Here is a 15015-nt window from a genome sequence, read left to right as displayed (position 1 = left end):
TTGAAGCCGTTGTGAAAATATATATATTTTAAAAAGTTGTAATTAGTAGGCATTCTAAAAATTTATGAAAAGGGGGCAAACACAGAATAAAACCTACAAAACGTTACTTTTTTATTTTATTCAAAGATGGTTTGTTTCTGGAAAGATAATGTAGATAAAATAAGAATAATGTTGATGATGTGATGTGAATTTCACAAAACAGTTTCCATAAAAATGCAAACAATTATAATGCAAAAGGCTTCACCAAAGCAGTGCTTTTATAGACAATCACATTTGTCTTGAAGATGGTGTGCATTCAAGCATAATCACTCACAGAAGCCTGATGCAGGACATCAGAAGCCTAGCATGAACATAATGAGTATCATTATTTATCAGAGTCTGAGCATTGTTTCATTACAAAAATGCTGCAGTTTGTTACACTGTGTGTCGGCTGTGCTTAATGCGGATTTATAAAAGATTTTAAACCATCTACAGTATTTCTAAAGGTTTTTTGACAGGTATAACTCTAATTTAAAAAAAAAAAAAAAAAAAAAAAAACACACAATACCATAAATATACTTTAGGCCAGAATGAAGACTTTTTTTCTTCTTTTTTTTTTACCAATAAGCCCATGGCATAGCTGCTAAATTAAATACCATGACAGCAGGCTATTCTCCATTACACACAGAACTGCAGAGACAACCTCTAAAGCTAAATATTACCAATCTGTCAGTACCATTTACATAAAAACCCACAGACATGTAATAATTTCATAATAAACTTTAATTTCAAGTTACATTGGATGGTTCTGAACCATAGAAAACAAGCACATTTCTGTATAAACATATGCATATCAACCAAGTTCGACAAGAACCAAATAACAGTTGGGTGTTTGTGGTTTGACTACTGCCAGCTGAGCTTAATATGCAATATTCACTGAAGCAAAACAGATTTACAATTAATATACAGTTAAACTGATGAACATTCAGCTTCATATTTGAATGCATTTAAGTCGGCTTTTGGGAGTCCAGATTCACAAATCATCGGCGCACTCAGTTCGTAGGGACTTCCCATGGGATACCACAGCTAAACAGGTACAGCTAAACAGGTACAAAAAACAACTCTGTGGATAATTTAATAGTGAGGAACAAAACATTTAGGAATAAATGTTACACGAGTTGTCCATGTGAATTTTGACGAGTGCATTTGTGACATCCAGGAAGCTCCCCGCCACCACCACCACCACCTCCCACCCATTCAGAATCAGTGCATGAGAAGAGGGATATTTCAAAAATATCAGAAGCATTAACAGCCACCAATTAGTGAAGTCATACACAGTTGCTGTATCCTCACAGTCAATAATAAACATGTCAAACCCACACCTGAGATAAACTCAGTCAAGTTTGTTAGCTATATCTTTCCAATCTTATATATAACTTAGTGTCCTTTTTTGCAATTTTTTAAATTACTTTTGTTTTTGCTCTTTATACTTATTCTAGTACATTAACCAGACATGGACAGACTCACAGAATGGAGAAGGCTTACTAGAAAATATTTTTTATGTCTTTTGACGTGTGTTTTATATTCATTTATTGTATCTGAAATGAATTAATTGTTTTAATGGCCTGCTGAAAGGCACTGCCACAACACAGGGGAAAAAAGACGCTACCGCCCATCAGTCTCACAAGACAGTTCTGTCTAGTTTCTAATAGGGATAGAAATAGAGTAAATAGGGACATGGGTTAGTCTAGGAGGGCGTTAGCGAAGGACGGAAGGAGGCCTGCTATAGGTACAGCTCGTAGTAATCGTCCAGCTCTTCGTGGAACAAGTCCCACTCATCTTCGGAGTCGGTGACATCATCGTCGGTTCCGGCAGCCAGAAGCATGAGGAGCATCTCGCTGAGCTCGAACGTTACCATCTCGTCTTCGTTATCGAAGGAGTCGCTGTTCTCTCGCTCGTCGAAAAGATCCCAGAGTGGCGTCCGTCTGGAGTTCTGCAACACAGATTCCATTAATGGCTCAATCGAGTGCCAATGATCGAATTCGTTGCACATCATTAAGTAAATACGATATGCTTTCACACAATAGAATTTTCAGTTTGGCACCGACGTTGGGAGAAAATAGCCGTAAGGCTTCAGTAGAAGCTTTACCCGGTTTCTTCCGTTGGAGCCGGTCTGTCTCCTCTGAGGCTGAGGCTCTTCCAGACGCCCATCAGGAAAGGCATGTTTGTAAAAGCAGTTGGCTCCAAACGGACAGGTCCCACGGCCTTCATCAAAATATCTGCATGGTTTACCCCTGGGTATGAAGATGGACAAAACCGATTAGCTAAACAAATGGATCACAAAACTTTCACTTTAACTTTTTTTTTACTTTCATTACATGGACATTAAGAGTGGCCAGAATACTATTCAGAAAGTCACCATTTATGTTCCATTGAATGCAAATGACATTCAGGTGAGTAAATGACAGAATTTAAGTATTACTTAACCTATTTATTACTAATTATTACTATTTAACTATTACTCAATTGTGTACCCCATGCCATCCTTGTACTTCTGAATGAGTTGCAGCTTCTCCTCCTTGTCCTCCACCCAGTATTCGCTTGGTATGACAAAGTTCGATGTGATTCGACACTCTGGGCAGGACCTGATTAGGAACACATTCATTTGTTACTAAAACTATGGTTCTTCCTTTTACACCAGCACTGATTTTTAAAAGATGAGGTGGACGATTACAATTAGTGATAATAATCCTAAACTAATGATAATAGTTTTTGAAGTGATTAAAGATTATCTCCCCAGAATCCTATTCAACTTGATACATGTTTAATTATCTTAAGGACGGTCTTACTTTATGATCTTGCTCTCGAACTGCTTGGCGCTCCGCCATTTCCTGATGCACTTGAGGCAGTAACAGTGGCTGCAGTTGGAGAGGATGCCGAAACGGCGTTCGCTGGGATTGGTTTTCTCGAACACCACCTCCATGCACACGCCACACATCATATCTTTACTACGCTGGATGGCAAACGAGATTTCCATGTCCTTCTCGTGAGCCTCAATGCAGGCCTGCCGTTAACAAACGATTTGAGATTTTACTCGGAAACGTTCAGAAAATGGAAGGAGTCTGAGAACAGGATATCAACTCCAAACTCACCCTGATGTGTTGCGAGCGCTGAGAGGAGTCAGAAGGGTGGAGGACCTGTAGGCCACACATGTCGCAAACGTCTCCGTGGAGGTAGGCGCAGTTGAGGCCATAGCGACATTCGCCAACAGCGGCATACGGGCAAAGCTGTTTTTTCATTTCTTTGTTAGCTACTTCTTTCTCGTACTCCTCTTCGATGAGAGGTCCAGGCCCCTCAAACGGCACTGGGTCAGCTGCAGAGGGAACAAAAGAGGAATGATTTTAAAGGAATAGTTCACCCAGAAATGAAAATTCTGTCATTAATTACTCACCCTCATGCCATTCCAACTCCGCAAGACTTTTGTTCATCTTCTAAACACAAAGGAAGATATTTTTGAGGAAATTTGTGAGCTTTCTGGCCCTGCATAGACAGCAATGCAACTGACACGTTCAAGGCCCAGAAAGGTAGTAAGGATATTGTTTAAATAGTCCATGTGACATCAGTTTCAACCATTTTATGAAGCTACGAGAATACTTTTTGTGTGCAAAGAAAACAAAAATTAATTACTTTATTGAACAATTTCTTCTCTTCTTCGTGATACTCTCGTGAATGGTGAAGGACTGACCCGGAAGAGAAGAAATCGTTGAATAAAGACGTTGTTTTTGTATGTAGTTCCGTTGCTGTCTTTGGAGGGTCAGAAAGCTCTCGTATTTCATCAAAAATATCTTATTTTGTGTTCTTACTGGTTTGGAACGACATGAGGGTGAGTAATAAATGGCAGAATTTTCATTTTTAAGTGAATTATCCCTTTCTATGATAGGGATAGAAAAATCAACCACATTATTGTGGAGTAGGCTGAAGAATACCAATCTTTTTGCTTACAATCTAAAGTCAACACCACAAATGACAGAAATTATATTAAAAAAAAATAAGTCCTTCAGATTTTGAGACATAATTGACCTGAAAGAAATTTTAAATAAAGAAACGGCAAGATTTATTGACGTATTTAACGGTTTTGTAATGTGGTCTACCACAGTTAACGCTGGAGGAAAAGCACCTGCGCTATCACCCAAAGACTAGGAAAGAAACAGCATTGTTCCTTCAGCTCTTTGCTGATGAAGTCACCCTTTTAGATAAATGTAAGTGGGTCTAGGCCAACAAGAACATGAGAGCACACTGGTAGAGCACAGCTTGGGCTCTGCTGCGTGTGCAGGGTCAGTCCAAGTTTAGTGAGGGGGCTGATTATTTATGAATTATAAAACGGCTAGTTCTGATCGTATGTGCCACATTTGAAGTAGTCATAAAATGGCGATAAATGCACACCTGTGGCCAAATATTCTATAAGAATGTGCCGAGTTGCTACATTGCTTGGCAACTGTAAAAAGCCTACAGTTAATGAGCTACATTACGACACAGCAGTGTTATTTTAGTATTATTTATATATTATAATATTTATTTACATTTTGAATTGGCTGTAATATTTTCAGCTGTCATTTTAAAGGGATACTCCACTCCAGAATGAAAATTTTGACATTAATCACTTACCCCCATGTCGTTCCAAACCCGTAAAAGCGCAGTTCACAATTTAAGATATTAAGGATGCGCTGTTTCTACGTGTATTTAGCTTTGATTTGAAATAAAACAGTGCATCCTTGTGGTGCGGACAGACACAGAGGAGACTGTTGACAAAGGAATTATTGAATAAAGTCATTATTTTTGTTTTCTGCGCTTACAAAAAGTGTTCCCGTCGCTTTATATTACCCACATTGCACGTCTGATGGCAGATGGAGTATTCTGATGACGACTCATACCTTTTATGGACCTTGACACTGTTATTTACTTGGCAGTCTATGGGACAGTCTCAAGCCTCCAGGTTTTCATCCAAAATATCTTAAATTGTGTTTTGAAGACGAATGGAGCTTTTACGGGTTTGGAACGACATGGGAGTAAGTGATTAATGACAAAATTTAAATTTTGGGGTGGAGTATCCCTTTAAAGTCAAATTTAAGTGCTTTTGTCATTTTTTTTTATTATTTCTTATATTTGGCTTTTATTTTTATTTCAGTTTTAGTAATTTTCTAAAGATTCCCCATATAATTTTAATTGTTTAAAATCATTTTATTTAACTGAAATAAAATAGTTTGTTTTCATTTACAATAACAACATTACTACACAGAAGAATTCCTGTTTATAAATGCATTTTTTTTATTGAACAGTGGCATTTTTTTTTTCTTCATGTAGCAGTAATTTTACCACCGTTTTTAGGTTTAGCAATGGCTTCATGTTGTATGTCGGCACAGCATTCCTTGGTGTTCATCCCAAGGTCATGGTTTTGATACCCAAGGAATGCACATGCTGATAAATGTGTAACTTGAATGTACTCCCTTTGGATAAAAGCACTTGCCAAATGTATAAGTGTAACTGCAGCACACTTTCCATGTAACTTTACAATAAGATTCAATTTGTTAGCTTATGTTATACATCATGCACTAACAATAATATACGATAGTTTCACAACATTTATTCATGTTAACAAATTGAAACTTACTCTGTTACCAACAATTATTTAATTATTTACAGAAATGTATTGAAAAGTTGCAATCTAGTTCAAACCCAGTCTGCTTGGGAATCAGAGTAAGAGAATCCAGTTACATTTTGTCTAATTTATTTTCCAGGAAGTGAAAATCAGTTCCATTGGTTCTTGTATCAGTCTGCTTGTAAAAGAGCCTTCATATTGAAAACTGAATGCTTGGCTTATCGTGTTTTCACAGATTGTCTTGGCAGTGACAACTGAACATGTTTCCCTGCTACACTCACCCCTCCCACAGTAGGGCTGCCCTGGCACGAACTCGGCAGCATTGACCCAGTCCACTGCCCCCAAGCCTTGGGGCTTCTCCTGGGCATCGGTTGTACCACCTGGCCCATCAGACACGGGTTCAGCAGTGCCAGCAAGCGGAGCAGCGGTCAGCGGCACCGGCGGCTTAGAGCTAGGGACTTCGTCTTGCTTGGCAGGTTTAGTATGTTCATACCTGAGGCACAATGCAAATTTAATGAAAATACAATAAAACGTGGACTGATACAGCAGGTAAGCCATGCAATGAAAATGCACCTCTAGGCCTACGTAGTTTATCTCTAAAATGAAGCATCTAAATTAAAAACTTGTTCTCTGTAGTAGTTATGAAATGTAATTACATTTTTGCTAGTATAAATACACAGAAATAACACATTTAAGTGAGTGTTGGCTGTTATTAAAACAATGTGCTTAGATAAACTATTTTAGCCCAGCTTTAGCACCTTATAATCATTAAGCGGCTGGGTGTTTTTCTGTCTTAGGTGTCAGAGTGTTCCCCACTGGTGATATTTTTTTTTCTCAAGCTGATACAGTCACAAACTTTGAAGACTTGTGTGTGGTTACCATGGTGAGTACATGTCTTGTTCACACTCATAATGCAGCAGTTAGCCTCTTTCAGAAGTGATTCACTTAAACACGTAACATTTCTGAGTGGGTTTTATAGTGCAAACTGTCTGCAGTCTTCACCATGTTAATGAAAACACAATGGCTAAACATTTCAAGACTAAAAACAATAGAAGAAAACAAATGTAGGTAAACTAGTCAACCTTACTGGTGCACAAGAACAGGTTTTAAATGTAGTGTTGGGTTGCTTGCTTCTCAGGGAATGTTTCAGACAATATAACTGTTAGTAAGGAACAGCTAGTTTTCACATGCAATGATTGTTTAAGACAATAACCATTACATTTGAATTCCTCAAGAGGATAATGATATGAATTTAATTTGGCAATAATGGAATTACAAGGTTTTTATTAAGTATGATTAAATTACTTTTTTTTTTTAACAGTATTCATGGTACAGTGTAATGAGTTGCTCATTATTCATAAGTAATGAGTAATATAAAATTACATGTACATGCTGTGCATTCACTTTATAAAACTACTTGTACGAACACATTGCTATTCCTTTATGATTTTTTTTCCCAAACCAACTTGCATTCAAGCATCTGAAGTATGCATTTTAGTGCATTTTACCAGTATGCATATGTTCCCTGAAAATCAAACACGTGACCTTGCCATTTAATTTCTAGCTGTTTTCACTTTAGTTTGAGCTGCAGAAACAATAGTCAATTTATTAAGTAATATCAAATAAATAACAATTGAATATAAATTAATTATAAAACATTATATTAAAACAATTATTTAAATGTGAATATATCCTTAAAACAAGAATGACAATACAATTTCTCAAAAATATTACAAGAAACCAATACATAAATAAATATGCCATGCACTCATAGCATACTATTATTTACGATAGCTAACAAGCCTGATGACATTGTCATTTCACAAAGTTTAGCATCTGACCTTTATATTTCTCTTTATTCCCCATCAAACCACTCTTCAGCATCCAGAGACCTCTCCATCCTCAAACCTCTTGGGTCATTCAGCCCTATTCTAGCCCAATGCATGTTTGCCTGCGTGTGTCGGGCTATGCGTGGGGGTGGGGGTCGCATAAATAAATGACAGCGGTGGAAGCACAAGTGGCTACTGCAGAACGGCAGAATGAACCGAATGAACCTGACGGCGGTAGCAACAGCAGCAGAAGGAGACAGAGAGAGAGAGAGAGAGGGTTGCATGTTAACACACTGGGGTTATGTAATTGCCATGCAGGCTGCAGTGTGCTGCTCTATTTGGCCCCCAGATTGGTGGAGGGGGGGGCACATGGAAGGAGACAGCAAGAGACAGAGATAGACAAAGCAGCAAAGAAGAATCCATCCATAATGAAGCATACACTGAGGCCCTTTCTACACACACTTAATGAAAGCTGAACCCCCCCTTCCTCGCAAAACACACAGGAACAATAATGCGGTAAACCCCATATGGGGACAAAAGCATCACTGCACCTCCCTATACATCTGACAAAGCTGACAATACAACTCTGTCAGACATCAATCTAGCCTCCAGACATCAGATATTTAAGTTCAAGACCCTGTAACGGCAGGAAACAGTCCTCTCAAGCCGAGCAAGAGGGAGTTCTCGGTCAGATGTAATGCTGTCATAGAACAGCCTCAGCAAACAAAGACATTCCCATACTGCCGAGCTGGGGGCAGCAGTTACTATGGGGATACATTTGACCGCAAACAGATATGAGACAAACACGGTCTACACTGTCTGGCTCGCAGTCTAATTTTTATACTCTGCGTCTAGCACCAATGCATTTGACTGCAATGGATGAATTTGGTTGTGTTTGTATGAAGTTTGTTTTTTTGTTTGTAATTTTTTTTTGAGTTTTTAAAGTTATAAATGGCCTACGAACAGACCATTTGCATGTGTTGCATTAGTTTTGGTATTTGTGTGTCTACAGACAGCATTAATACAACACAAATGTAAACAGCCAGTTTGTAGGCCATTTCTTTTTGAGTGCACTTGGTGTGCTTAAGTATAAAACGCCAACATTGATGTAACACAAATGCGTAAAATGCAAGCACAACTCAACCTGTAATAGCTCTTAAAGTGACAGTTCAGGCAAAAATGAAAATTCTTGTTGCTCCAAACTTGTATGACCTAATTTTTTATATTTAAATAATGTCCATACAATGACAGTCAGTGATAGCCAGTGTTGTTTATGGGCAGACCTGCTCATCAAAATATCTTCTTTTGTGTTTTGCAGCAAAAAGATACACACACAGCTTTAGGAATTAATTAATTATGACAGAATATTCAATTTGGGTGAACTATCCCTTTAAGAAAGCGACAAACTTGACCACTTGTTTACAGAAAATTCTGCATCTCGGATATCACGGGTACGCAATGAAGCAACACACAACACTTCTCAGTATCCTTGCTTACCGCTACTACATTTAAACACACTCACGTGTTATGACCCCAAACACGGAAATACAGATTTCATTACCTTTGATGTTACGTAATATCTACACAGATCTAATCAAGACAGTCAGCGGTTGTTTTGAAGCACATTTTGTTTCAAATCTTTTTCATCATTGTATCTCTTACCTGCAACGGTCCCCAAAAGCACATGATCCCTTTTGAAAGAACTTGCAGGTCATGGTTGGCTTGCAGCTGCTGAGGTCGTGTAAATATCGACAGTTGTCGCCCTCTTTGCAAAGCCCGTGCATGAAATACCTACAAATTAAAATGTTTTTTGAGCTTGATATGACAACACTCATAGAGAATCCACTGTATAGGGTTTTACACACCGTGAACAGACTGCTTTATGGCATCCTAACATAAAATGATCAATATCCATCTCATACTAATAAGCATCAGAGCCTTAAAAAAAGACTATGGCTATGATTCATAATACACTGCCCACATCATTTACTGCATAAACAGCTTGACCCAAATAACCCTTCATATGTGCATGTTAGGACAACGGTGCTAATGTAAACATTACATATTACTTGGGTTTGAAATCTCAAAAACACCTGGGTAAATAAAAGTTATTTTGTACAATCATGACTGGACTACGATAAAGCTTGGTACATGAATTCATATACATAAATCATCGAGGCTGACACTGACACATTGGCTGCTGCCCAAACTGGTAAACTCAATGTTTTTTTAATGGCTTCCTTAAATATGATCCTCTTTACTGTCAAACTCACTGCCATGTGTGGTGGATGCAGACAGTGTCGTGTTGTTTTTCACAAACACGGATGTTGCAGCCACTGTCATACTGATCGCTGATCGCTGCGTTACAACAACAAACAAACACACTCCTCCAGTTCAGCACAAAGACAGTGGCGCTATCCGATGCCTCGCCATCGACACACAGACACGCGGTTGCGTTTTATATTTGTGACCGTTTAATATTGCGACAGTCGCGTTCCTCGACTGATTTTCACTAACCTGCAGGTTACGTGCTTCGTCCAGCCTCCGATAACTGCTGGAGCCGCTGTTGACGCTGCCGCTGCCTCCGCCATTGCTGTTTATGTTGAAGCCCTAGCACCCGGATCTTCCGGAAAGCGGCTGTTCTGCGCTCGGCCATTTTCGGAAAACCGAAGGCGTCGTACTTGATCGAGTGTAATCGGGTGTTCTCGGAAAACCGAAGACATAACACGAGTCAGGTGCCTTACTAAAACGTTCCAATAAAAGTAATTGCTAATAAAAGTAGGGGCATTATCAGCATACCCTAAAAATAACATTTAAAGTCTACCTGATGTTTTAGCTGTTAATATGCTTGTACTTTTTAGATTGTATTCAAATGTTCTTTTTCTAAATCGGGGACAGTTCGTAGTTAATTTGATCTTACAGTCCACATACTTTTTGGAGTGAATATTGAGAATAAAATATTAAAGATATAAAAATCGTAACATGTATGGTGATAATCACATTATCGAACATTATAGCATTCGATCTGCATTCTTCAAAATGAGTAAAGTGTAATTTCCAGGCCAATTACTTTAAGTGATGTCATATATTAGATTACCACTTTCAGTTTCTCTGAAAAGCAGACAGATTTCATGTTTCAAAACTTTATGGAGAGTTTTCGTAAATGCCAAAACCCACTGTTTAGTTGCCAAATATTACACACTTCAAATATAACAAAAAGAGAGAAGGTAGAAATAGCAAATAGATGTTGCAATGTTTTGCTGAGAGTTTTAAAAGCACACATTTCCCAAAGAAAACAGAAAATTTGTTGTAATTTGTTTGGAATTCCTTTAAAGAACATACCATGATTAATAACTGTCCTTAAGAGGAACCATGCATACATATTTTTTTGTATTATTTGCTCATTTATAGTTTTTTTTTTTTTTTCAATCGTTCTTGGTCATTAATAAACCTGCATACACTATGCTTTATAAGCAGCTTCTTGAGAGAAAAGATGCCTGAGCACCAAACATAATATATTCAGAAGAAATGTTTTAAAATATATATTTTTAAAACATCATCTTCTTCTTCTGTTAATCAATTAATTTCATAATATAATCAAAGGTGCTTAATCAGATGTCAGATGTAAACAGGTGTTCTTGTAAGACAGTGGTAAGGAAAGTCCCTTCACTGTTCCTTTTTACACCTGGCCTCAGAGATGTCACCACATTATCTTTGTGACTAGTGTTAAATATTTAAAAGCTCATTATTAAACAAATCCTGGCATCCTTTTTTTTTTTCCTGGATTGCAGTGGTATTTACAATGGAATCCGTTAATGCTCTTTCTCTCTCTATAAACACACCCAGTAAATAAATAGAATAGATAGCACTGATGGAAGGTGTTGCAACTACAGCTTTAACATGGGTGAATAAATATGCAAATGTGCAGTAACAAGGTAAGTCTATTAAAATGCAACCTTTCAGTAATGAAACTAAAACGAAATGTGTGGTAGATACATTTAATAAATTTTGCCCTTTTAAGGTTTTATCCCAGGGCATTTAGAGAAGTTGAGTATTGTGCATTTAGGGAAGTTCAAGTACTTCGTAAAACACCATTGTGTAATTGTTTTGTTAATATGGTTAATACCACGTGCAGGCGTGTCTTTATAAGGCCACATAATCATATGCACAGCAGAGCTCAATCTGTAAATGGACAGGAAGAAAATCTTAAAATTATTTATTGAACTACAAATATTCATGTCTCATATATAAGGTAAACAACCATTTATTTATTCTAATATTTATTCTAATAAATCATTTGTATATTATTTTTTTGTCAAAGCAAGTGTATAGCAGTCATTTAGCCTAATGTTTTAATGTTATATGTAAAAAAAAATCTACAGTACAGAAAACTGTATATTATTTTATGTTATTATATTTTATAATATTAATATTTATTATATTATTTTGTTAGATTTTTAATACATTATGTTCTTATTTTTTATTTTTATGTTTACCTATATATATAGTTAGCAAAATAAATGTATGCATATATAATGAATTCATTATTTAACACATATAAACCTTTTTATTTGCAGAGGATGTCGTCCACCATCTGGCCTGTGCTTATATCATGTCTCTTACTGATTTTGTTAAAAGCACATGGTGAAGAAGTTGGATATTGTTCCACTTTGACGGAGCACACAAAGATCTTTCCAATAATAATCTAACAAGGATGCCATCACATTTATCAAACAGCATAGAGTACTTAGATGTGTCCCACAACAACATCTCCAGCATTGTTCACGGTGACCTGTCTGGTTTAACACATCTCTGCTCCCTCAAAGTGACGCACTGTGGACTTCAATACATCTCCCCTGATGCCTTCAGCAGCAACTCTGAAATCAAAATACTGAACATCTCCTACAACCATCTGACAGTCATTCCTAATTTACATTTGCCCCAGCTAAGGATCCTAGACCTATCCACCAATCTATATCCCAGTTATGCACTTCCAGACTCGTTTGGTAACTTAAGTTACCTTTCGATCCTTGCGATCAGTAGTAAACACGCTACTTCTGTTAATGTGAAGGACTTTGTTCCTCTTCAAAACGGGCATTTAAAAAAAATCCTGTTTGGAGATGGAACGGAATTACAAAACTATGAAAATGGCTCTTTTTCGCAACTCAAATCATTACAGGAAGTTGTTCTGAAAGTGACTTTTTGCCAGCGTTTCGACATTTTCAGTGACATGATTATGGATTTTGACCAAACCCAAACAAAAAAAATTCAGCTTGTAAAGTTATTTCCAGACCAATGTACCATCAAGACCGATCCTTTCAAGGCTTTTAAAGATTTGCGTGTCCTCAGTAACTTAAGCATCGTAGACACCTGGCTAAACAGCTCTGTGATGGTGAAACTGTTCAAAAATGTTTGGAAATCATCTTTTGAGGAAACTGAGTTTTTAAACATCACTTACAATGAGGACACTCCTTATGGCTTCTGGCTTCCAAAGCAGAATCACACCACGAATCTACGATCCTTTGTACTTGATGGTGTAAACCACCGTCAGTACCACTACCCCACTTTTAATGTGAGTATGGAACTAGTCAACAAACTAACCTATCTGAAGTTCTCCGGTACCGGAATGAATATTCTTCCATGCAATCTAATTTCAGCCATAAAGTCTCTACAAGTCTTGGATCTGTCAAACAACCTCTTAGAGGAAAGTGGCTTCTGGTGGATTGGATGCTCATCACACAAAGTGTTTCCAGCCTTGAGGAAACTCTCGCTAAGCCATAACCGTTTCAAAGACCTCGCTGAGATTGCCAAAAACGTCAATAATATGAAGTTCTTAGAGTCTCTTGACTTGAGTTTCAACTCTATTACCACTGGCAAACCATGTTTTTGGCCGCCCCACCTGATTGAGTTGAGTCTCAGCCACAACAATCTAGGAAACAATGTGTTTCACTACCTATCTCCATACTTCCAAAAGATAGACCTTTCAAAGACAGGCATTAGTGTTATTCCTTTAAATATTATGTCATTGTTTCCCAGACTAACATACCTCTATCTGAGTTTTAACAGCATACAGGTCATCCCGGCAGATCTTCGGGCTCCTATGTTAGTAAGCCTGCACATTGACCAGAACGCTATTACTTTCATTAGCCAGAAATCAATGGAAGGTTTCCCCAAGCTGAGGACTTTGAAAGCTGGCCACAATCCATTTAGCTGTGACTGCGATTCCTTTTGGTTCATGACGGTGTATAATAAATCACTTCTCTCAGATTGGCCCCTGGATTACTCTTGCAGCACCCCGCCATCGTTTTCCGGCCGGCGTTTGGAGACATATGAGCGTGGATGGCTGTCCTGTCAACCGGGCTTGCAGGCTGCTGTGGTTCTGTCGGTGTTATCTGTGGTGGGAGTTGCTCTAGCCATCATTGTTTATGCTTGTGATGGTATTTGGTACACCAAAATGCTTTGGGTTTGGATCCGAGTGAAAAGGAGAGGCTACAAGAGGGCTGATCGACTGCTAAATGCCACCTTTCGCTACCATGCCTTTATTTCCTACAGCCAGCATGACTCAACCTGGGTGGGATCTCAGCTGGTACCTGAATTAGAAAGGTCAGGCCTGTCTCTTTGCGTCCATGAGAGAGATTTTGAACCTGGGAAGTGGATTGTGGATAATATAATCCATTGTGTGGAGGACAGCTACAAGAGCCTCTTCATCCTGTCCAAACACTTTGTGCAAAGCGAGTGGTGCAACTATGAACTGTTCTTTGCCCAGCACAGGGCGATCAGTGTGAACGACGACTCTCTGGTCTTCGTTCTGTTGGAGCCCATACCAGCAGACTCTCTGCCCAAAAAGTTTCTAAAGTTAAGAACACTGCTGAGGCGGAAAACGTACCTGGAGTGGCCGGCAGATGAACGCAAGCAGAGAGTATTCTGGTGCAATCTTAAAGCTATTCTGCAGACTGTAGACCAGAGCAAGATTTTAAAGGATGTGGCCACAGACATTGCTGAAATGTGTCCTCTGGTGTCTGTTAAAGAATGAAATTCTGTTTGTATTTTTAAAATATCACAATACTGTAAACAAAATTGTGATTAAACAAAAAAAAGAGAACGTTTCTGGCTTGCGTGAACCGATAGTGCAGAACAAAAGTTATGTTCTATTCATTTTTTGGATATTTTCATTTCTTTTTAAACTATGAATGTGTTCTTTGTTTAGACTCAGATAGCCAGCCCATATAATGTAAACATGAAATGTATTCTTTCTAAAAACCTTGGCCTATGTCTCCACCTACTGTTGAACTTCAGAAGTGGCGCAAACTTGTATTTTTAAACTTCACAAGTTCAAGTTTTTAGTAGTATTTCAGTACTAATACTAATACTTCACCAATTTCTTGAACATTTGTTCAGTGAATTAATAAAAAAGATAATAAAAATAAAAATACTGATATAGGGTAAACTGGGGCAAACTGTCATTCACCCTTTTACTCATTATTATTGTTATTAGTAAATAAATTATTTTTAGTTATTATTATTATTTATTTATTATTAAATGAAATTAAA

General features: G+C 37.8%; 2 protein-coding genes across 2 annotated transcripts; one reads left to right on the top strand and one right to left on the bottom strand.

Moving 5' to 3' along the window:
• Positions 1 to 744: 744 nt before the first annotated feature.
• Positions 745 to 10117, bottom strand: LOC109066628 (probable E3 ubiquitin-protein ligase makorin-1). The gene is made up of 8 exons (XM_019083676.2): positions 9982 to 10117; positions 9127 to 9255; positions 5917 to 6128; positions 3132 to 3352; positions 2829 to 3043; positions 2514 to 2624; positions 2129 to 2273; positions 745 to 1972 (listed from the first exon to the last, which is right to left on the bottom strand). Exons 1-8 carry the CDS (start codon positions 10053 to 10055, stop codon positions 1763 to 1765), a joined length of 1317 nt encoding a protein of 438 aa, XP_018939221.1. The 5' UTR covers positions 10056 to 10117; the 3' UTR covers positions 745 to 1762.
• Positions 6044 to 14827, top strand: LOC109066604 (toll-like receptor 1). Its single transcript, XM_042721897.1, is given in 4 exon segments — positions 6044 to 6184; positions 6433 to 6518; positions 12042 to 12144; positions 12147 to 14827. Coding segments are annotated over 3 exon segments (2457 nt in total). The 5' UTR covers positions 6044 to 6184; positions 6433 to 6515; the 3' UTR covers positions 14498 to 14827.
• The last annotated feature ends 188 nt before the right edge of the window (positions 14828 to 15015 follow it).

The sequence above is a fragment of the Cyprinus carpio genome, chromosome B4, assembly GCF_018340385.1.
Source record: "Cyprinus carpio isolate SPL01 chromosome B4, ASM1834038v1, whole genome shotgun sequence".
NCBI lineage: Eukaryota > Metazoa > Chordata > Actinopteri > Cypriniformes > Cyprinidae > Cyprinus > Cyprinus carpio.
This window is presented reverse-complemented; position numbering and strand designations above follow the sequence as displayed.

Excerpts from the sequence above, each read along its gene's own strand:
- LOC109066628 (XM_019083676.2), bottom strand. The coding sequence starts at position 10,055 with ATGGCGGAGGCAGCGGCAGCGTCAACAGCGGCTCCAGCAGTTATCGGA. Across the intron at positions 3,353-5,916 it reads GCAGCCCTACTGTGGGAGGG|CTGACCCAGTGCCGTTTGAG; the intron begins GTGAGTGTAGCA and ends TTCCCTCTGCAG. Across the intron at positions 3,044-3,131 it reads AGCGCTCGCAACACATCAGG|GCCTGCATTGAGGCTCACGA; the intron begins GTGAGTTTGGAG and ends TGTTAACGGCAG.